Source organism: Bos javanicus, chromosome 25, assembly GCF_032452875.1.
Source record: "Bos javanicus breed banteng chromosome 25, ARS-OSU_banteng_1.0, whole genome shotgun sequence".
In the NCBI taxonomy this organism is placed as follows: Eukaryota; Metazoa; Chordata; class Mammalia; order Artiodactyla; family Bovidae; genus Bos; species Bos javanicus.
In genome coordinates this window covers 36,764,386-36,787,371 of record NC_083892.1, presented here as the reverse complement: position 1 = coordinate 36,787,371, position 22,986 = coordinate 36,764,386, and the positions used below count along the sequence as shown (strand labels likewise).

At 42.6% G+C, this 22,986-nt stretch overlaps 2 protein-coding genes across 3 annotated transcripts in view; one reads left to right on the top strand and one right to left on the bottom strand.

The window, feature by feature from the left end:
- Positions 1 to 955: 955 nt before the first annotated feature.
- Positions 956 to 5,392, bottom strand: LOC133238941 (putative olfactory receptor 1F12P). 2 transcript variants are annotated; one of them, XR_009733687.1, is made up of 2 exons: positions 4,663 to 5,392; positions 956 to 2,590 (listed from the first exon to the last, which is right to left on the bottom strand). XR_009733687.1 is itself a non-coding variant. In XM_061402611.1 (2 exons), the coding sequence occupies exon 1, from the start codon at positions 4,429 to 4,431 to the stop codon at positions 3,487 to 3,489; it is 945 nt and encodes a 314-aa protein (XP_061258595.1). In that variant the 5' UTR covers positions 4,432 to 4,533; the 3' UTR covers positions 956 to 2,590; positions 3,196 to 3,486. The 2 variants fall into 2 exon arrangements, 1 of the variants encoding a protein (XP_061258595.1); XM_061402611.1 differs by lacking the exon at positions 4,663 to 5,392 and adding an exon at positions 3,196 to 4,533.
- Positions 5,393 to 6,100: 708 nt separating this feature from the next.
- Positions 6,101 to 22,986, top strand: part of LOC133238934 (cytochrome P450 3A24) — an 85,598-nt gene continuing 68,712 nt past the window's right edge. Inside the window, exon 1 of the mRNA XM_061402597.1 lies at positions 6,101 to 6,176. The gene's annotated coding sequence lies outside the window, so the exon portion shown is untranslated. The remainder of the gene's footprint in view (positions 6,177 to 22,986) is intronic.

Sequence of the window (22,986 nt, the reverse complement as noted above, 5' to 3'; positions counted from 1 at the left end):
TTACATCCTAATTTCACACTAGAAGATTTTGGTGGGGAGGAGGGAATCAGAAATTCATTTATTGCTATGTCTCAGCACAGTGCCCAGCTTAATAAAAGTGCTTCACAAAGATGTCTTCAATGCATCCATTTCTCTTGGTGCAGTCACCTAGTATCTGCTTCTCTGCCTGCTGCTGCTTCTCTCGTTTTCTCAGTTGCCATCACTCTCCTTCACTTTCACCTCCCACGATGGGGGAGGCAGGTGAAGCACTTTGCATAGGGCATCTTGGGAGCGCAGCTCTACAGGAAATGCTTGAGTTCTGTTATAATAGAAGGAGGTTGTGCTCATCTGTAACCACGTGCTGGGTTGGGTGTGGAGAGTCCAGCAAAGCCGGTGTGGTTCTGGGAGAGGTGAGTGTTGCAGAGGATCCACCAGGAACTCTGACAAAACCCTATCTGTACATTATTCTGAGGGCCCAGTCACCACCAGAAATATGAGAGAACAAATAAATGAGTATTTTAAGCCACTGAATTGGGGTTGTTGGTTATGAAACAACAGTAACTGAAGCACAGCCTGCCCACAGGAGCACTTCTGGTTAACGTCTGGTGCCTGAACCGCGTTTATTTTTCTTACAGCGCTCACAACTGTGGCATGTTGAATGCTTTTCTTCTTAATTTTTTTTCTGCCTCCCTAATCCCTGGAACATCAGCTGCTGCAAGAAAGAGGAAACTTTGTTTGCTGGTACCTCTCTGGGATAAGGTATCTGGGACATAATTTCCCTTGAGCTCAAATTACCTTTGTTGAACAGATGCAGTACCTGTGGCCCCTGGTGTGGGGAAGGCACCCACTGTGAGCAGAGGGAGTGTTGTATGACTTGGAAAATGATGTAAGAGATATTTTTTATTCTAATTATTCTTGGAGATGCTTCCACTTTCCCTCATAACACTTTTAAAAATGTAGATAACAGCTCTTTTTTTTCCCCTTAAATATTTTATTTTAAAAATATAAACGGACATTCTGGTATCTTCACAGGATTGGGTTTATGCTACCAAGTCTGTAAGGGTGGCTGAGCTTCTGAACATCTTATAGTTGACCTGTGTGCAGGTGGTTCCTTCCCATTTCCCCCTCAGCAAGCAGCCTCCTGGCCAGGACGTGAGCCAGGCTGACAAGGTGACAAGGAGAGGCCTCAGGGCAGGAAGCATCCTCACGGCCCACTGATGAGCAAGGTCAGTTTAAGGTCTTTCAAAGGTATTCACTGCCTACCCCCTTTTAAAATCTTTTTCTTATTCCTTTTTTTTTTTTTTTTAACTTTGAGACCAAACCATTGTATTATTCACCATTATAGCAATGCACACGAAGACCTCTTCTCCATGCTGACGTCAGCTTTTCATGATGTCACAAAGTGATGGTGAGATTTTGTTGCCGTTATTGTGGTTCTATGATCAGAGACCCAGGAAGCTGAAATCCAATCATCCCAACTCCTAAGGCTCAGGATCCCATGGAAACTGTTCAAGGAACAATAGCAAACTTTGAGCCAAAGTTCAACTGTTGGTATGTGAGTTATACCCAGTAACCTCTGTCGTGGGCTCAGTGGTTAAAGGTGAGCTGGGAAGTAGCTTTGGCCTACTTTGCTTTCCCACTCAGCCCCAGATCAGAATTAAGGACCTATGTGCTCAGTCATGGTGTTGGGGGCAGGGAGAGGGAGGGAGGGAGGAAGAGGTGACTGGACCCAAGTGAGGACTCCAGCCAGACACGGATAGAAGAGGACTAATCAAGGGGCCAGGCTGGGAGGAAGGGAGCTTCACCCCTAAATGATGACCCATAAGGGCACACTGCCCCTCATAAAATATGCACCAGTGAACTCCTTGGACTCTGGCCAACCAGGTTGCTAACTTTTTCCTTGTCTGGGGTTGGGGAAATGTATTGGTTAAGGCAAAATCATGGGGAGAAAGGCCATAAGTGTTCTTTCTGCATATCTGCTGTCAATTTAAAACGTTGAGATTTAAGAAAACAAGACTTCAACAATTCTGTTTGTAGTAGAGTTGAGGTGAGCCCTGCGAAGTTGAAGTATGCAAAACAGAGCATGAAAGAAGCTGTAGTAGAATTCAAATTATATTGCGATTCAGAGGAGAAAAAAGTTTCCTTTTGACTGGGGAGACTTGAGGTGGCTTCATGAAGGGCATGGTATTTTATCTGAGCCTTGAGGGACAACTGGAATTTTGGTGGATAGAAATGGGCAAATGGCAGCTGGAGAAGAATGAGGAGGGACAAAAAGAGCATGGTGTGTTGGCTGGAATGATGCTTGTCAGATGAACCAGAGTCAAATAGCTGGTAATCAGAGGGCCCAGGACCAGATGCCAGTTGTGATTACTTTCCGTGTAATGCTCTCCCCAGCTCTGCCACACCCGTCGCAGCCTAGGATATTATCCTACTGGACAGAAAGCCATATACACCTTCTTCAGCCATGAACTAATTACATGAGGCTTTTTCCCTTTGTCTCTTTGTCCAGTTCAGCTTGTAGAGAAGCATCTTCAGAAGGATTATCTTGGCCCCTTCCTTTTACATGCTTCACACCCAGAGAACCAACTCTAAGTCCAGCCTCCTCTCTTTCCTAAGAGACAAGAAAGCACATAAGTAGGACAGTATAGGGCCTTCATAGGTGTTCAGCTGAGACAGTCACTCTAGGCATTCCCAATACAAGTAGGTAGAGCTATGGAGCTCCAGCCAGCAGGACCTAGCCTGAGAGTGGACAGACTGAAGCCTGTCTCCAAAGCCAGGTTCAGCCCAGAGTGTGGGGGTGGTTGTTGGGAAGTGGGGGGTCCAGCAGAGGAGTTTGGAAGCTGGGATGGTTGAGGATTAAAGATCTGAGCCTCTGTAGGGGTGCATGGGGGCTCTCAAAGGGCATCTCCTTGGCACAGGCTGTCAGCACAGGTTGTGTGTGTGTGTGTGTGTGTGTGTGTGTGTGTGTGTGAGTGAGTCACTCAGTTGTGTCCGGTTCTTTGCGACCCCATGGACTGTAACCCTCCAGCAGAGGAGGGTTATAGTCTATAAGATTCTCCAGACAAGAAAACTGGGAGTGGGTTGCCATTCCCTTCTTCAGGGGATCTTCCCAACCCAGGGATTGAACTTGGATTTTCCACATCACTGGCAGATTCCTTACTGACTGAGCCACCAGGGAAGCCCACCAGCACAGGTCATAGACTCCTATGAACTCACCGTTCTCACATGAACCCTCTCCAGAAGGTCTGCAGATAGAGCTACTTTATACCTGTTTATATGGTTTTGTCTTTATGGGAGAGTTTATTCCCCTCTTGGTAGTCTAGGCAGTCAGCACAGGGGTCAAGATATTTTGGACCTGCAGATTACTTATGGAGCAGTGAAAGGCTTTGCTGGCCACAGTGACAACACAGGACAGTGAGGTCTGCTCCTCCCGCCTTCTGTGTGTTGAGCCTGTCCCTGGGGTTCATCCTCTTTCCAGCACAGAGGCCCCGAAGGGGAGCTCTGCTATCATAGCCCATGGAATGCAACCTTCACACCGACCAGTTTCCGCAGAGCTCCCTGCATGTCCTTATTCCTCAGGCAGTAGATAAAGGGATTCAGCGTGGGGGTGACCACCATGTACATTACTGAAGCTAGTGAATCCTTGTCAGCTGAGTGGGAGGGTGAGGGACTCAGGTAGACCCCTGTGATGGTCCCATAGAAGAGGATGACCACAGCAAGGTGGGAGCCACAGGTAGAGAAGGCCTTCTGTTTTCCCCGGGCAGATGGGACCTTGAGCACAGCAGACACAATGTGGACGTAGGAGATGAGGATGCTGAGGAAGGGGATGAGGACGATCAGGCCCCCCACCAGCAGAATCATGAGTTGATTGGGCAGGGTGTTGGAGCAGGAGAGCTGAAGCAGGGGAATGAGGTCACAGAAGAAGTAAGGGATGACGTTGCTGGCACAGAAGTCCAGCCAGGCCATGAGGAGGGTGTGCAGCAGGGAGTGGAAATTGGCAAGGAGCCAGGCGCTCCCAAGCATCAGGGCACAGGCTGCTAAACTCATCGTCGTGGAGTAGTGCAGGGGCCGGCAGATCGCCACGTAGCGGTCGTAAGCCATGGCCATCAGGAGGAAGTTGTCCATGTTCGCAAGCAAAATGCAGAAGTAGATCTGGGCTAGGCAGCCACTGTAGGAAATGGACCGGGTCTGTGTCTGGATGTTCGTGAGCATCTTGGGGACTGTGGTGGAGATGAAGCAGAAATCCACCAGGGAGAGGTTGCTGAGAAAGAAGTACATGGGAGTGTGGAGATGGGAGTCTGAGCCAATAGCCAGAATGATGAGCAGGTTCCCGGCTGCCCCAACCAGGTACATGAGAAGGAAGAGCCCAAAGATCAGCTCCTGCTTCTCGGGTTGGCTGGAGAGACCGAGGAGGATGAACTGGGAGGTGCTCGTGCGGTTTCCCGTCGCCATGGTCAACTGGTCCTGCTGGGAGATCCAGACCAGGCGTGGGCTTTAGAGGATGGTGGTGTCTCCCTCCTTCCCCCACACACCCCCTCAGCTCACATCTTTGTGTTCATCTGGTAGAAACCTAAAAGAAGGCTGTCTACCCATCAAAGGAGAAGCTTCAACCAGGAAGTCCTATGGCCCCGGCAGATCACAAAGTCAGGGTTTTAATTATTTTGCCACCAAAACGCTACTGACCTTGAGCCCCACAAAGCTCCATATGCCATCTCTCCAAGAAGAAGCCTTGTGTGGTGGCAACAACAATGGGGATACTTTAGGTGTGTTAGCCCCCCAAATTTCCATCATACTCTAGTTCTTTGTTGTGATGATGTCTCAGTATTAAGTAAAGAGCTATAGAAATGTAATTTCCTCCTAATCCCAATAGGTTTGCCACCTGAAGGCCCTTTCTATACAGAATTCTAGAACCGCAATGGCACATACATGGAACTTCAGGATATTTGTAAACATTCTCCTTCCCCATAAACCTTCTTCCCCACCAGTAGTTTATCTTCCCTTGCTCCTCCACCCACATGGAGCCCAGGACTCGGGTGCCCTGGCTGCCACTCATCACTGGCTCTGGGCCTCCTTGGTCCTGGTGATGATGCTGGGGATGGAGTTGGCCAGGGCACGCCTGGACAGAAGAGCCTGCTGACTGAGACAGCTCAGCCCGCCCTTCTGTCAGGGCTGACCCAGGAAGGGCCTCGCCTCTGGAGGGTGAGAGCCGCCCCTGCAGATAACAAAGAGGAACTGCGAGTGTGATGTTGCCCAAAGTAACAGAGTGGGCAGCAGGGCAGCAACTCAGAGTTGGAGTTCTTTGCAAGCATAGCTGAAGTTTCATTAGTTACAAATGAATTTTCAGTGCTTCACAAGACATAGTTGGGATTTGTGTCCTATAGAAGGTACGGCCTAAAGAGGGAGGGTGGGAAAGAAGCAACCGGAGTTACTGCGCTGCTTGGGGATGAATAGCTGACAGGGGAAATCAGTCTGGAAAAGCTATGGGAATGGGTATGGCCCACCTGGGACCTGGGCAGGGAATGAAAAGGGGCTCACGGTCTTGGGAGGCTTTTTCTGTGCCACCATTTTGTTGGAGCAAAGGGGCTTCCCCGCTCCACTGGGCAGCATCCAGCGAGGATGGAGATTTCAGCTCGCGCAGGACCCAGCCCACAGATTCTTGGCCTGTGTTGAGCGTTATGCCTTAGTATAGAAAAGAAATGGCTCCTTTGGAAGTAATATTTTACTGATGCATTTTTTTTTAAGGATTCAAGTATTTGACAACCCACAGGCAAGAATCTTTGGTAAAGGACAGCCATAACATAGAGGCCTAAGAGGCTAAGAGAAAAATCTGTTCAGTGAAAAGTAAAAGTGAAAGGAAGCATGTATTTAATATGGTTTAGATCTTCATTTGACCAGTGCTGATTAAAACAGCTCTTTACTGGGTAATGTGAACAATGTGAAAACAATGAAGGACATTGTTCTTGCTCCCAAGAAGCTTCTAGTCAAATGGAAAGGTGACAGCCCTTAGGCTAGGGAGCTGACACTTATTGAGCACCTACTGTGTGTCATACACAGGACTAGGCATGTATGTAGGTGCATGTATTTAATCCTCACAATGTGTATAAAGGAGGCATTATTATTCTTATTTTACAGATGAGTAAACTGAGACTGAGAGGGCTTGAGTAATTTCCCCCAAAGACATCAGGATTTGATTCCAGGTCAGTCTGATTTCAAATTAGTGCTTTGATTTTCTCAAAAAGACTGAAGAAGTGCTACCGGGTAACCTTAAACTTGGAGCATTCTTGTCAGTGGATCAGGGAATCCTGCAGTGGCCAGCCCGGGGACAGGAGAAGGGAGTGTGGGGCAGGATGGACAGAATAGGGACATGGGAAAGAAGGTCGTCTGTACTGGGAAGAGGCGGCTTGTTCATATAGCTGCAACAGAGGTGCCAAGACACGCTTGAGTGTGAACGGGAGCTGTGGCGCAGGGACCAATGCTCTGTCCTTTCCTGACTAACATTCTTTTCAAACCAAGGAGTCTCCATCCTGTCTTTTCCTTCCCATCCTCCCACTGCCCAAGAGATATGGGAGAAGAACATTTTCCTGTTACTGTTTCCCACTGGTTGGGAACATGGTCTTTCCAAGTGCTCCTATTTTAAGAATTGTTTTCGCTGTTTAGTCGCTAAGTGTGTCCGACTCTTCTGTGACCCTGTGGACTGTGTAGTCCACTAGACTCCTCAGTCCATGAGACTTTTCCAGAGTACTGGAAAAGACTACTGGAGTGGGTTGCCATTTCCTGCTCCAGGGGATCTTCCCAACCCAGGGACCAAACCCACATCCCCTGCATTGGCAGGCGGGTTCTTTACCACTGGGCCACCAGGGGAGTCATTTTAAGAATACCAAAACTCAAAAAGTCTAACTCAAAACAGAAAAGATTCCTCCCTTCCCCTCGTTGCTTCTGGACCATTCCTGCAGACATCCCCCAGTTTGAAAATCCATGCTGACCTCACATTCCCCCCCAGCCATCAACTCATTTCTCTATCCATCCTTTTCCACAAAAGTTCTCAGAATGTGATCAGTACTCATTCTCCAGTTCCCCCTTCCTGTTCTCTCGCAAAGCCCCCATCCAAGGCCTCCCCACCAATCCCTGAAGTGTCTCTTGTCAAGGCCGCCATCGCTCCGTCTGTGGTTAGCTCTCAGGCTCTGTCTCCTGAGACCCAACAAGCTGGAGCTGGCACTGTTGGTCACGTCCTCCTCTGGGAAGCACGTTTTTCACTTGGCTTTGAAGCAGTTTCATCTGGGCATCCCTCCTCCCTCACTGGCTGCGCACTTGCTCCTCCTTTTCTGGCCTCCAGCTGGCCTCCTTCAATCTGTGGTCTCATTAGCCCCAAAGCTTTACATACCAGCCAGATTTCTCTCCAGTTTGGGATTTTCCTCTTGAACTTACTTAGGTTCAACTTCTTGCATTCCATATTCATTTAGATCTGTCAGGTGTCTCAGACTTGACTTGTCTAAAACCGTGTTGCTGATCTTCTCCTCAAAACTGCTGCTTCCTCGGTTGCATCTTATTCTTCTAACTGCTCAAGCCAAAACCTTAGTACCATCCTTAACTCCTCTTATTAAGTAATCAGTTACTGTCCTCATCCCGTAGAGTATATTGTCATCTCTACCTTTGAACTGTAACCAGGTGGGACCACTTTTTTTCTGTGACCACTGCTGCCTTTGTGGCCCAAACTGTCTTTTTTTTCAATCCAGTTTATTCCCAAACTGTCTTTTTTTTCAATCCAGTTTATTCAGTAGTCTCTTAACCAGGCTCACTGTTTCTATCTTCATCCGATCCTCAGCAGTCTGTTTCTACATGGCATCGGGGGTGAATGGTAAGAAATATAAGTCAGATGTTACTCCTCTGCTCAAAGTCCTCCAGTGGCTCCTCATCTCGTTTAAAACTCAAAGTTCTTGCCGCGTCCTTTGCAACTGTGGGCTAATACAACTTGTCAAATAAACAATAGAAGGCTACTTACATATGTTTGAAATATCCCCAAAGGTGCAAAATGAATTAGAGAACATGAATATGAGGCTAATAGAGAAAGAAACATAAAGTTATTAAATAGTTTCTAAGGGGGCACCTGATTCCAGTGTCTTCAAAATCTTCTAAGCACCAATAATTAATTCAGTAGTAAAAAATTTAAAAATAGAGAAAATTGTAGCATGTTAATAATCTGAAATATTTGCTAAAAGAGGTTATTGTGAGGATTAAATGAGAAAATACCTATAATTTGTTGAGAATAGTGCACTGTACATGTAAGCAGTTAACCTGGCTATTACTATTATCGTTATTATTATTCAGTTCACTTTTAGAGGCAAGTATTTTAAATTCAAGATAAATAATGACAATGAAAGAAATATTTTAGACCAATTTTGTTCATGTGTTAGTTGCTCAGTCGTGTCCGACTCTTTGCGGCCCCATGGATTGTAGCCCACCAGGCTCCTCTGTCCATGGGATTCTCCAGGCAAGAATATTAGAGTGGATTGCCATTCCCTTCTCCAGAGGATCTTCCCAACTCGGGGATCGAACCCTGATCTCCTTCATTGCAGGCAGATTCTTTACCATTTGAGCTACAGGGAAGTCCTTAATTTTTTGTTCATAGATATAAATACCCCAAATAAAATATCTGAGAATTACGAAAATGACACATTGAGTTAACTATTAAACTCAAGGAAATCCATTAACCTAATTCATCATGAACCAAATATCAAAATAATGTAATTAGACTTCAATAAAGTATTTATCATTATCATTGCTTTATAGATTAAAACTCTGAAAACATTAGGAGTGTTTGTCTTAATATGTAAACTGCCTGTTCAACATCTTGTTTATGGAAGACTTAAACCTTTTCCCTCAAAAGAACAAGATATGAATGTTCTCTGTTATCATTCCTTATGTAATATTTCACTAGAAATGCTGGTATTGGTTATTTTAGAAGAAAAAAAGATTAAAAACATAACTTTTTTGCATATCATTTCATAACTAAAGTCTTAAAAATAAAACACACCAAAAAAAAAAACCCGCAATGAAAAAGGTGATTTCATTCCCACCAATGATAAAATTGATATTTTAGGTTTTTAATTCAACTTGAAAAATAAAATATTTGCTCAAAGAAAGTTGTAATGGATAAAGTAAAGATATATATATGATACAAATAGGTTTTAATGGAAAAGTTTAGGTATATTTAGGTGATCATGCTTTCCAAGTAAGTATATAGATATATTATTAGTAGTAATAAATTAATAATAAATATATACTATAGAGCAGGCACTGTACTAACTACTTAAATTTTAGCTTTTAAATTGTACCCCAAACTATAGATTGGTACTATTATCTGTCTTATAGAGGTTTACACAAACTAAGTAAATGTAGTAAATGTAGGCATTTTACATTTGGAACTATATAGCAGGAAACAAATCCTATGGAAAAAGAAGGTAATTTGTTCAGATATTTGTTGAAACATTCCTATATTTAAAAAAAAAGGTTAAGACAATCAAATGCCCAATAAGAGAATAGCTTTGCAGCTATGATTTATCAATGCAGTGGAATATTATACAGATATTAAAAGTGGAAGCATGTGTTCATTTCTGGATATTTGTCTATGATACAGACTTTGAAAGCAGAACATAAGATAGCATGTACATACAGATAACATCTATGTCAGAATATTTGTACATCTGCCAGCAAAAATAAGATGTTAATTTAGAGGGTTATAGGAATGGTTTGAGGTTTAATTTCTACTAGTTTCTTCCTTGCTAAGTTGCCTACATTCAATGTGATGTGAAATAGGTTATCCTGCTCTGCTCCTGAGCCTGTCTTAACGCCAGCAAATGTTTTCAGATGTCTCTGTCAAGGATAAGCTTTAGAAACAGATGGAATTAATAGACAGGCCTCCACAATCGGGAATCAGGGAAGGTGCTGAGTGAGGATGTCTAGGAATCGAATCCTGTGTGGTTTTAGAAATTCTGTACTCTGATTGCTTCTCTGTAAAGAGATGGGGTTGGATTCCTAGATGGTTTCCAAGGCATCCTACAGGTCTCCTGTCCTGCTTATCTTTGAGAAGTGGAAGAGATGTCTTTGGGCTTATACATTTTGGAGCACTGAGAGAGGAGTTTCTCCTCTTGTGCCCACATTGGCACTGACCTGTCCAGTTGTTCTAATTTCTGCCAACCCAACCTGAGGAATGAGCCTCTTCCTGACTTGCTTCTCTTCCTTAAGGAGGGACAGACAGCTCAGAAGCAACCTAAAGCCAGAGACACAACCCTGAGCCCCATGGAAAGCAGGGTGAGGAGTACATCTGTGCCTGGAAGGCACGGTGAGCAAGGAGGCTTCATTCCCTGATTCTTGGGCTTCAAAGAGATGTGTGGGCCTCACACTCAGATTATTTGCCGAGCTACTCTTGGCCTCCAGAGAGCAGTACCCAGTGGGCATTGTTAAAGACAAATGTGCAGTAATTACCTTGGGTCTGGCTGGGCCCAGTTCTCCTGGGCTCCACATCATCTCCTTAGGGCTTTTCTACTGGAAAGTTATTGCTTTAAGTGGTTTAATTTGTAACTTTTGTCTACAGGGGATATCTTAATATTTTCTTACTTTTTGTGTTTAACCCAGGAAATTGATCTTCAGTCAGATCAGAACTCCAGTGTTCATGTAATGGTCAATTTTTTAAAAACTATGATTTAAAAAAATTGAAGTATAGTTAATTGACAATGCTGTTAGTTTCAGGTATACAGTTGTGTTAGTTTCAGGTGTATATAAATTTATATGTATAAACATAATGCTATTGCATACTTCATAGATAATAGTTTAATATAAAATCACTTTTATGTGCACTGGAAAATAAAAAAATTCATGTGACTTGCTTTGTTGTGGTGATCTGATACTGAACACGCAATATTTCTGAGGTATACTTGTGTCTGTGTGTGTGTGTATTTAACAATAGCCATCCTAATGAATGTGAGGTGGCATCTCATTATGGTTTTTATTTGCACTTCCTTAATGATTAGTGCTGTTGAGCATTTTTTTTTCATATTTGAATAAACAAATGGTTTGCTGGCCATTTGTATATCTTTGGAGAAATGCCTATTCAAATCCTTTGCCAATTTTTAAATAAAAAATATATATTTTAATTGTTAAGTTGTAGGAGTTCTTTATGTATTCTGGATATTAACCCCTTATAAGATATGATGTGTAAGTATTTTCTCCCATTTCATATGTTGCTTTTTCTCTCTGTTGATTGTGTCCTCTGATGCATAGACATTTTTAATTTTGATGATCAGATTATCTAGTTTTTGTTTTGTTTCCTGTGCTTTTGGTGTCATATCCAAGAAATTATTCCCGAATCCAGTGTTTGAGGTTTTCCTCCTATTTTTTCTTCTAAGTGTTTTATAGTTTTAGGTCTTACATTTTTAGGGCTTACACTTCATGCATTTTTAGGTAATTTTTGTATGTGGTGTAAGATAAGGGCCCCACTCCATTCTTTTGCGTGCGGCTATTCACATTTTCCAGCACAGTCCGTTGAAAAGACTGTTCTTTCCCCATTGAATGGTCTTGGCACTCTTGTCAGAAATCACCTAGCTCTCTTTACGAGAGTGTGCCTCTGGGCTGTCTATGCTGCTCCATTAGTGCCTATGTCTGTCTTTATGCCAGTGGCACACTGTCTTGATTACTGTAGCTGTGTGATGTTTCAAAATCAGGAAGTGTGAGACCTTCAGCTGTGTTCTTCAAGATTGTCTTGGCTACTCAGAGTCCTCCGGATTCCATGTAAATTTAAGGATGGATTTTTCTATTTCTAGAAAAAAAAAACATGCTGTTTGGAATTTGACAGAAATTACATTAAATCTATAGATTCCTTTGAGTAGTATTGACATCTTAACAATATTAATTCTTCCAATCATGACCACGGGGTACCTTTACATTATTGGTATCTTTAATTTCTTTCAGCAAATTGTTATAGCTTTCAGGCCACAAGTCTTTTGCCTCCTTGGTTCAATTTATTTCTAGATATTTTATTATTTTTGATGCTATTGTAAATTGAATTGTTTTAAAGATTTCCTTTTCATACTCTTCCTTGTTAATTTATAGAAACACAGCTAATTCTCGTATGTTGATTTTTATATCCTTCAACTTTGCTGAATTTTATTAAACATTTTTGGGTTTGGAATCTTTAGGATTTACAACATATAAAATCCTTTTATCTGTGAACAGAGATAATTTTACTTTGTTCTTTTCAATTTAAATGCCTTTTTTTTTTCTTGACTAATTGCTCTGGCTTGGACTTCTAGTATTATGTTGAACAGAAGTGGTGAAGGCCCTTGTCTTGTTTCTGATCTTAGAGGTAAAGCATTTAGCTTTTGATCATTAAGTATAATGTTAGCTGTGGGCTTTTCATATGTGGCCTTTATTACGTTGAGTTAGTTTCCTTCTATTTCTACTTTGTTAAGTTTTTTTTTTTTTTAATATCATGAATAGGTGTTGAATTTTGTAAAAATAATTCTTCTGCATCAATTGAGATGATCAAGTCATTTTTTCCCTCTTCATCCTGTTTGTGTTTATTGCATTGATTGATGTTTGTATGTTGAACTAGCCTTGCATTCCAGGAATAAATCCTACTTGGTCATAGTATATGATCCTTATAATGTTCTTTTGAATTCTGTTTATAAGTATTTTGTTGAGAGTTTTTGCATCATTGTTCATTAGGTACATTGATCTATAGTTTTCTTTTTGTAGTGTCTTTGTCTGGTTTTGGTATCAGGGTAATGCTGACATCATAAAAATGAATTTGAAAGTCTTCTTTCTTCTTTGATTTTTTGGACGAGTTTGAAGACGATTGCCGTTAATTTCTTTAAATGCTCACCAGTGAAGCCATCTGGCTCTGGAGTTATCATTTCTGAGAGATTTTTGATTACTGATTCAATCTCTTTACTAGTTATAGATATATGTTCAGATTTTCAACTTCTTCCTGATTCAGGCTTGTTGTATGTTGTACTACTTGTACCTTCAGTAGGTTGTATGTTTCCAGGATTTAAGTCGCCATCCCTATTTTCTTTTGTTTATAATTTACATTGAATATCTTTTTCTAACCTTTCACTTTCAGCCCATGCATGTCATCAGATCTAAAACAAATCTCTTATAGATACAATATCATTGGATTCTATTTGTTTTACCCATTTTGACAATATTTGTCCTTTGATTGGGTAGTTTAATCCATTTATATTCATATTTAAAGTAATTACTAATAGGGAAGGACTTGTTATTACCATTTTGTTATTTGTCTTCTTTATGTCTTATATCTGTTTTGCTCCTCATTTCCTCCCTTACTGCCTGCCTTTGTGTTTCATTGATTTTTTTTTTTTTTTGTAGTGACATGTTTTGATTTCCTTCCCATTTCCTATTGTGTGTATACTGTAGATATTTTCTTTGTGTTTACCATGGGGATTACATAAAGCATCCTAAAGTTATAATGACCTATTTTAAACTTTAAAATATGCAATTTTACTTGCATAGAAACTCTACTTCTTTACAACTCTACACTCTCCCACTTTGTGTTATAATTGTCATAAATTACATCTTTATGTACTGTGTACCCATTAATATAGAGGTATAGTTATTTTTATGCATTTGTCTTTTATTATTACTTTTTTATTTTTTTAAATTTATTTTAATTGGAGGCTAATTACTTTACAATATTAAGAAAAACACCAATACAGTATACTAATGTGTTTGTCTTTTAAATTCTATAGTAGAATAAAAAGTGAAGTTAGAAACTGGTTATAGCAATGCAGGTTTTTATATTTGTATATTTACCTTTACTCTAGAACTATTTATTTTTGTATGGTTTTGTATTACTGTATAGGGGAAAAAAAGCAAATTTCCATTTCTACTAACCTATCAGAGACTCAGAGTTCTAGCCTCTCTGCTTTCTCAGTATACATGTTTTCTGCTTTATTTTACTAACTCTGCAGTGTGCCTGTGTGTGTGAGTGATTGAAAGCCTATGGATGAAGTGTATGGACCAAACTTTCCTTCCTCAGTCAGCTTTTCCTGGTCTCTATGACCATTCCATAACTGCTTGGGGAATTAGAATTACTAACCTAATCTGTCGGATCATAGACTTTAGAGGGACTTGTGATCTACCCACCAGGCTTCCCTGGTGTCTCAGAAGATAAAGTGTTTGCCTGCAATGTGGGAGACCTGGGTTCGATCCCTGGGTCAGGAAGATCCCCTAGAAGAGGAAATGGCAATCCACTCCAGTATTCTTGCCTGGAGAGTCCCATGGACGGAGGAGCCTGGCAGGGCTACAGTCCATGGGGTTGCAAAGAGTCAGACACGACTGAGCAACTAACACTATCAGAGACTAAGGGTCTCCTTTTTGAGAGGTATTTTAAAATCTCTGGCTTCTGTTACTTCTAAAGTAACTTCATAAGCCCTAAATTGTTGATTAAAGTCCCCCAAATAAATTAATAAGTATGAGCCTATTACATTTTAGTCAATATACAGATTTTTTTTGTGTGTGAATATACTTTCTGGGCAGGCAGGTAACAAACTTTTAGATTGTCTTTCAATGTATATATTCTGAGAGAATTGAAACTGTAAAAGAAGTCTTGACTTCTAGTGTCAGGTACTAGAGTTGTCCCATAATGGTGTGTTCCTGGGGTAAGCTGAGTTCATATTCTCATTTTCCTGAACTGGTCTGATTATCATCTGAACTTTATAAGGTTCATGTGCCACACTGAGTTTTTTGTTTAATATTCAACAAGGATTATGCCATCAAAGTAGTGCTGTAGGGAAATAACAGTTGTCTGTTGTCATTGGTGTGACTTAATTGGTGTTGCAACACATTCCATCTGCCTACTGATCTCGTCCCCACTCCTGCCTTCTATCTTGGTCTTCTAGATCTGCAACCTTGGAAGTTTTGAAATTTAGCTCATGGAACCCTATTACCTGGACACTGAGAGTGTATAGTACCACCTCCATATGTTACAGGAAGTGGATTACAGATTGGAGTGGGACCTTGGGGTCTGGACTCTCATGATGACTTCCTCCCAGCAACACGTTCTAATCATTCCTTCATTTCTTCTGTAATCTCATGTCTGGTCAGATTCAGCTGATTCCTGTTTTCCACTTGTTGCCTTCTCCAGTTCTCCCTTCCATAGGTCACCCTATGCTTCAGAGACCCTCTGTGGCCCTTGACTACATTCTTAGAAGGAATGCTTAGCTTCAGTTTACAAAGTTGTTCTTGGTGAAGCTGATGGAAGGCCTGGGTCTTGTCCACTTGGTATCATCATCCTCTGACATCTGTTTTCCATCTTTATAGGCGGTCCTTGCTTGAAAAGAGCTGATCCAGAAGGTCAGATGATCTTGCAATGCTTACTAAGCTGCTGGCCTGGTTCTTTTCTGCTCCATTTTTTTAATCCCTAAGACATGTCCTCAGTCCCAACCCAGCAATCCCATGTCTTGTCTCCATGCAGAGAATTTGTCTTCCAGGGCTGTGCTGAACTCCATGGTGGAAGCCGCAGGCACTTGAGAGTGGCTCGTGGAAGGCTCAAGCAGGAGGTGAGGCCAGCATCAGTGTTTGGAGGGTAGGAGGGAATGGCTGAGCATTAGAAGGCCCTCATTATTGTTCAGTTGGATCAGCATGTCTTCCTAAGGTCTCTTGTCAGGCATGGCACTTGATGATGAAGAAATAAAAACAGACTTACTTCCGTGTGTGAAGAAAATCTGTCAGCACCATTTTTCCAACAGCATTTGCTCACTGTGTGTCTCTGTGTGTCACATCTCGGTAATTCTTGCAATATTTCAAACCCTCCAACAGCAAAAAGATTATAACATGCCAAGAGCTCAGATGGTGGTTAGCAATTTTAGTAATAAAATGTTTAAAAATTAAGGTATGCATACTGTTTTTTAAAGATATAATGCTATTACACACTTAGCTGATTACAGAAGAGTGTAAGCATAACTTATATGCCCTGGGAAGCCAAACCATTTGTGTGACTTGCTTTATTGCAATACCTACTTATGGCAGTGGTCAGACACTGAACCTGTAGTATCTCCGAAGTATGACTATTTTATACTTGCATTCCTACTTTTCTTGAGTCATTCCTTTATCCTCTCAAAATGCTTCTTGGGATCACCCTTTAAATTAACTATTTACATCCAAATATTTACCCCAGGTATGTTTTGGGGGGGGGGAATTAAAACTAAGAGCCTTATTATGTCCCTGAGGTTTTTACATCCATTTGCTTAAAACCTTTCTTACTTTTCACACAAGCTGTGGAATATGCATCGAATCCTTTTTAGAGATGAGGATGCTGAGCAGCTCCCAGCCAGCCCCCCATTCCACTCATTCCATTCCACTCCCTGCATGTTCCAAAGAAAGATCTGGTCCTGTCCAGTTCCAGGGGGATAACCTGGTTAAATATGCAAATAAGATTTAGACCAATAAGAATTCTATTGGCCTAGATTCTCCAGGGCCACATAGTTAATAAGGGTAGAACCAGGGTTTGAAACTATGTCTGTGTGACTCCAAAGCCTGTCTCATTTTTACCATTTCTGCTGCTTCAGGGGAACACCCCTGCATCAGGGTCAACAGACCTAAAGACCCAACAGACCTGGGTTCAGTTCTTCCTCCACGTCAGTGTGTGATCTTGGGCAGACCCCTAGATTCTTATTGGTCTAAATCTTATTTGCATATTTAACCAGGTTATCCCCCTGGAACTGGACAGGATCAGACCTTTCTTTGGAATATGCAGCGAGTGGGCAGAGTGGAATAGGGGGCTGGCTGGGAGCTGCCCAAGTATTCAGGCAAAAGATTCAGAAAGTGGAGGTGGTTCAGAGCAGACACAGCACAAATGTATTTTGTGGGAGGATTGGACAGGCCTTGAGGATGGACTGGAGTGGAGATGAGTGAGAGAGAAACCTCAGGTCCTGGCCTGAGCAGCCTGTCTTCACACAGTGGCTTTCCTCCTGGCCTGTGCCACACATACTTGCTGTATGTTCAGGGACTCAGGTCTGACCTCTTTGGGGCTCCATTTTGAGAGGTAAAAGCTCAGAAAAGCTGAACTAGAGGCCAGCAATGGAAACTGAATTGGCTGCTTCATGCCTTGAAGTGCTTAGTCAGTGGCTTCTCAGTCTTGGTCAGGTGTCTCAAGGTCTTTAAGTTTGGTCTTGGTGATTTTGTCACCCTTTCCAGGATCCTCCAAGATGATATGTGGTGTATAGGGAGTGGTTGGGATTAATAAGAATAAGAAAGTGGGCCTTGCAGGCCTCTGTGGTCAGGGGTGAGGTTTACTCAAGCTCTGCCCTGTGGCTTCCATCCTGGATGGAGAGCCCTACAGGGAAGGCGGGACATCTCGGTAGGGGAGAAGGCTGCTGTGCAGTGTGAGCTCCAGCTGCATCCAGATGTCTGGAGTGTGACCCTGCACACACAGCCTAATCTGCAGAAAGCCCAGGGGACTCCCTCCCTTGCTTGCCACCAGGAACCTTTTGCTCCAAGTGGGTGACAGGGGCCCAGAAATCCTCCCGTGAGGGAAGGAGAAGGGACTGTGTTAGCTCCCCAGGGCTGCCACAATGATTCACGGCAGACTGGGCAGCTTAAACCACTGAAATGTATCCTGTCACAATTCTGGAGGCTGGAAGTGCAAGACTAAGGGGTCAGCAGGGTTGGTTCCTTCAGTCTTCTCGCTGTGTCTTCACATGGTCTCCCCTTTGTGCTCATCTGTCCTGGTTTTCTCATCTTGTAAAGACACCAGTCATATCGAGTTAGTACTCACCTGTATGAGCTGGTTAAGCCTTAATTTCCTCTTTAAAGCTCCCCAGTTCTGAGGTTCTGGGGGTTAGAACCTCAACCTATACATTTGTAGGAGACAGTCAGCCCATAACAGGATCCCAGGAGATATCCCGTAAGCCTGCACATGGCTGTCTCAGGAGGGTGAAGGGGACTTGCAGCAGTGGACAGGCACTGTCATGAAGGCTGAGTGGGTGGAACATGGAGTTGGGATGCAGGTGCCAGTGGAAAGGGCCCATAGGTCAGCAGAGGTGACTCCCAGACCTGACAGAACCAGACCTGTGACCTTAATCATTAAGCTGTGCTGGTTCCAAGCAACCTCAGTAGGCTCCCTGCTGGGATGGGCCACCCCAGGTCAGGGGGGCTTGGAGGCTAATGTCGGCCCCATTTATGTCCTCTTAGCGCCCAGCTCACTGCTGAACATGTTGCGGGCCCTCTGCTGAAACATCTCCTGGTTGTTTGTGAAACACCCAGTGGGTGCCCATGGGCACTGCTTTGGGGATTTCCCAATGTCTCCTATCAGGAGGTTCATCTGAACCTCAAATATGCCTGGGAGGTCAGCAGAGGGCTCTTGTCTCGGCTTGTTTGGATTTACAAAGATTTCCTGGGCCTGCTCTGGGTCAGACATGAGATGCTCCCAGTCTGGTGGGGAAACCTCAGACCCATAGACAGACTGAATTAATATGGTGGGAGGTTGGACCTGGTGCTGTGGGAGCAAGAGACGAGGTGCTTAGTCCCAAAGGCGTTTGGAAGGAGGTGACACCTGAGCTGAAGCTTTTAAAATTTATTTATTTTTTATTGAAGGATAATTGCTTTACAGAATTTTGCTGTTTTTTGCCAAACCTCAACATGAATCAGCCATAGGTATACCTATATCATCTCCCTTTTGAAACTCCCTCCCATCTCCCTCCCCATCCCACCCCTCTAGGTTGATACAGAGCCCCTGTTTGAGTTTCCTGAGCCATACAGCAAATTCCTGTTGGCTATAGTGGAAACAGTGTCAGACTTTATTTTTCTGGGCTTCAAAATCACTACAGATGGTGACTGCAACCATGAAATTAAAAGATGCTTACTCCTTGGAAGGAAAGTTATGACCAACCTAGATAGCATATTCAAAAGCAGAGACATTACTTTGCCAACAAAGGTCCGTCTAGTCAAGGCTATGGTTTTTCCTGTGGTCATGTATGGATGTGAGAGTTGGACTGTGAAGAAGGCTGAGCGCCGAAGAATTGACGCTTTTGAACTGTGGTGTTGGAGAAGACTCTTGAGAGTCCCTTGGACTGCAAGGAGATCCAACGAGTCCATTCTGAAGGAGATCAGCCCTGGGATTTCTTTGGAAGGAATGATGCTAAAGCTGAAACTCCAGTCCTTTGGCCACCTGATGCAAAGAGTTGACTCATTGGAAAAGACTCTGATGCTGGGAGGGATTGGGGGCAGGAGGAGAAGGGGACGACAGAGGATGAGATGGCTGGATGGCATCGCTGACTCTATGGACGTGAGTCTGAGTGAACTCTGGGAGTTGGTGATGGACAGGGAGGCCTGGCGTGCTGTGATTCATGGGGTCGCAAAGAGTCGGACACGACTGAGTGACTGATCTGATCTGATCTATTTTACAGATGGTAATGTAAGTTTCCATGTTACTCTTTCCATACATCTCACCCTCTCCTCCCCTCTCCCCATGTCCATAAGTCTATTCTCTATGTCTGTTTCTCCACTGTTGCTCTGTAAATAAATTCTTCAGTACCATTTTTCTAGATTCCGTATATATGTGTTAGAATACGGTATTTCTCTTTCTGACTCACTTCACTCTGTATAATCGGTTCTAGGTTCATCCACCTCATTAGAACTGACTCAAATGCGAACACTTTGAATGGCTGAGTAATATTCCATTGTGTATATGTATCACAGCTTCTTTATCCATTCATCGGTCCATGGATGTCTAGGTTGCTTCCATGTTCTAGCTATTGTTAATAGTGCTTCAATGAACAATGGGATACATGTTTCTCTTTCACTTTTGGTTTCCTCAGGGTATATGTCTAGGAGTGGGATTGCTGGGTCATATGGTGGTTTTATTTCTAGTTTTTTAAGGAATCTCCGTACTGTCTTCCATAGTGGCTGTATCAATTTACATTCCCACCAACAGTGCAAAAGCATTCCCTTTTCTCCACACCCTCTCCAGCATTTATTGTTTGTAGACTTTTTGATGAGGGCCATTCTGACTGGTGTGAGGTGATATCTCATTGTAGTTTTGATTTGCATTTCTGTAATAATAAGTGATGTTGAGCATCTTTTCATGTATTTGTTAGCCATCTGTATGTCTTCTTTGGAGGAATGTCTGTTTAGGTCTTTCCCCCCCTTTTTTTTTAATTAGGTAGCTATTGTTTTTTTTTTAATTTATTTTAATTGGAGGCTAATTACTTTACAATATTGTATTGGTTTTGCCATACATGAACATGAATCTGCCACAGGTGTACATGTGTTCCCCATCCTGATCCCCCCTCCCACCTCCTTCCCCGTACCATCCCTCTGGGTCATCCCAGTGCACCAGCCCCAAGCATCCTGTATCCTGCATCGAACCTGGACTGGCAATTTGTTTCTTATATGATATTATACATGTTTCAATGCCATTCTCCCAAATCATCCCACCCTTGCCCTCTCCCACAGAGTCCAAAAGACTGTTCCATACATCTGTGTCTCTCTTGCTGTCTCATATACAGGGTTATTGTTACTGTCTTTCTAAATTCCATATGTATGCGTTAGTATTCTGTATTGGTGTTTTTCTTTCTGGCTTACTTCACTCTGTATAATAGGCTCCAGTTTCATCCACCTCATTGGAGCTGATTCAAATGTATTCTTTTTAATGGCTGAGTAATACTCCTTTCCCCCACTTTTTGATTGGATTGTTTATTTTTCTGGTATTGAGTTGTATGAGCTGCTTGTATATTTTGGAAATTAATCTTCTGACAGTTGTTTCATTTGCTATTATATTCTCCCATTCTGAGGGTTGTCTTTTCACCTTGCTTATAGTTTCCTTTGTTGTGCAAAAGCTTTTAAGTTTAATCAGGTCTCACTTGTTTACTTTTGTTTTTATTTCTGTTACTCTAAGAGGTGGGTCATAGAGGATCTTGCTTTGATTTATGTCATCGAGTGTTCTGCCTATGTTTTCCTCTAAGAGTTTTGTAGTTTCTGGTATTACATTTAGGTCTTTAATCCATTTTGAGTTTATCTTTGTGTATGGTGTTGGAAAGTATACTAATTTCTTTCTTTTACATGTAGCTGTTGAGTTTTCCCAGCACCATTTATTGAAGAGGCTGTCTTTGCCCCATTGTATATTCTTGCCTCCTTTGTCAAAAATAAGGTATTCATAGGTGCATGGGTTTATTTCTGTGCTTTCTATCTTGTTCCATTGGTCTGTATTTCTGTTTTTGTGCTAGTACCATGCTGTCAGTACCATACATGACTGTAGCTTTGTAGTACAATCTGAAGTCAGAAAGGTTGATTCCTCCAGCTCCATTTTTCTTTCTCAAGACTGCTTTGGCTATTCGGGGTCTTTTGTGTTTCCATATGAACTGTGAAATTTTTTGTTCTAGTTCTGTGAAAAATCCCATTGGTAATTTGATAGGGATCACATTAAATCTGTAGATTGCATTTGGTAGTATAGTCATTTTCACAGTATTGATTCTTCCTACCCAGGAGCATGGAATATCTCTCCATCTGTTTATGTCGTTTTTTGTTTCTTTCATTAGTGTATTATAATTTTTGGTGTACAGTTCTTTTGCCTCCTTCAGTTCAGTTCAGTTCAGTCGCTCAGTCATGTCTGACTCTTTGCAGCCCCATGAACCACAGCAAGCCAGGCCTCCCTGTCCATCACCAACTGCTGGAGTTCACTCAAACTCACATCCATCGAGTTGGTGATGCCATCCAGCCATCTCATCCTCTGTCATCCCCTTCTCCTCCTGCCCCCAATCCCTCCCAGCATCAGGGTCTTTTCCAATGAGTCAACTCTTCGCATCAGGTGGCCAAAGTACTGGAGTTTCAGCTTTAGCATCATTCCTTCCAAAGAAATCCCAGGGCTGATCTCCTTCAGAATGGACTGGTTGGATCTCCTTGCAGTCCAAGGGACTCCTAAGAGTCTTCTCCAACACCACAGTTCAAAGGCATCAATTCTTTGGTGCTCAGCTTTCTTTATAGTCCAACTCTCACATCTATACATGACTACTGGAAAAACCATGGCCTTGACTAGATGGACCTTTGTTGGCAAAATAATGTCTCTGCTTTTGAATAAGCTATCTAGGTTGGTCATAACTTTCCTTCCAAGGAGTAAGCGTCTTTTAATTCCATGGCTGCAGTCACCATCTGCAGTGATTTTGGAGCCCCAAAAAATAAAGTCAGCCACTGTTTCCACTGTTTCCCCATCTGTTTGCCATGAAGTGGTGGGACCAGATGCCATAATCTTTGTTTTCTGAATGTTGAGCTTTAAGCCAACCTTTTCACTCTCCTCTTTCACTTTCACCAGGAGGCTCTTTAGCTCTTCTTCACTTTCTGCCATAAGGGTGGTGTCATCTTCATATCTGAGGTTATTGATATTTCTCCCGGCAGTCTTGATTCCAGCTTGTGCTTCTTCCAGCCAAGCATTTCTCATGATGTACTCTGCATAGAAGTTAAATAAGCAGGGTGACAATATACTGCCTTGATGTACTCCTTTTCCTATTTGGAACCAGTCTGTTGTTCCATGTCCAGTTCTAACTGTTGCTTCCTGACCTGCATACAAATTTCTCAAGAGGCAGGTCAGGTGGTCTGGTATTCCCATCTCTTTCAGAATTTTCCACAGTTTATTGTGATCCACACAGTCAAAGGCTTTGGCATAGTCAACAAAGCAGAAATAGATGTTTTTCTGGAAGTCTCTTGTTTTTTCAATGATCCAGCAGATGTTGGCAGTTTGATCTCTGGTTCCTCTGCCTTTTCTAAAACCAGCTTGAACATCTGGAAGTTCACGGTTCACGTATTGCTGAAGCCTGGCTTGGAGAATTTTGAATATTACTTTACTAGCATGTGAGATGAGTGCAATTGTGCTGTAGTTTGAGCATTCTTTGGCATTGCCTTTCTTTGGGATTGGAATGAAAACTGACCTTTTCCAGTCCTGTGGCCACTGCTGAGTTTTCCAAATTTTCTGGTATATTGAGTGCAGCACTTTCACAGCAT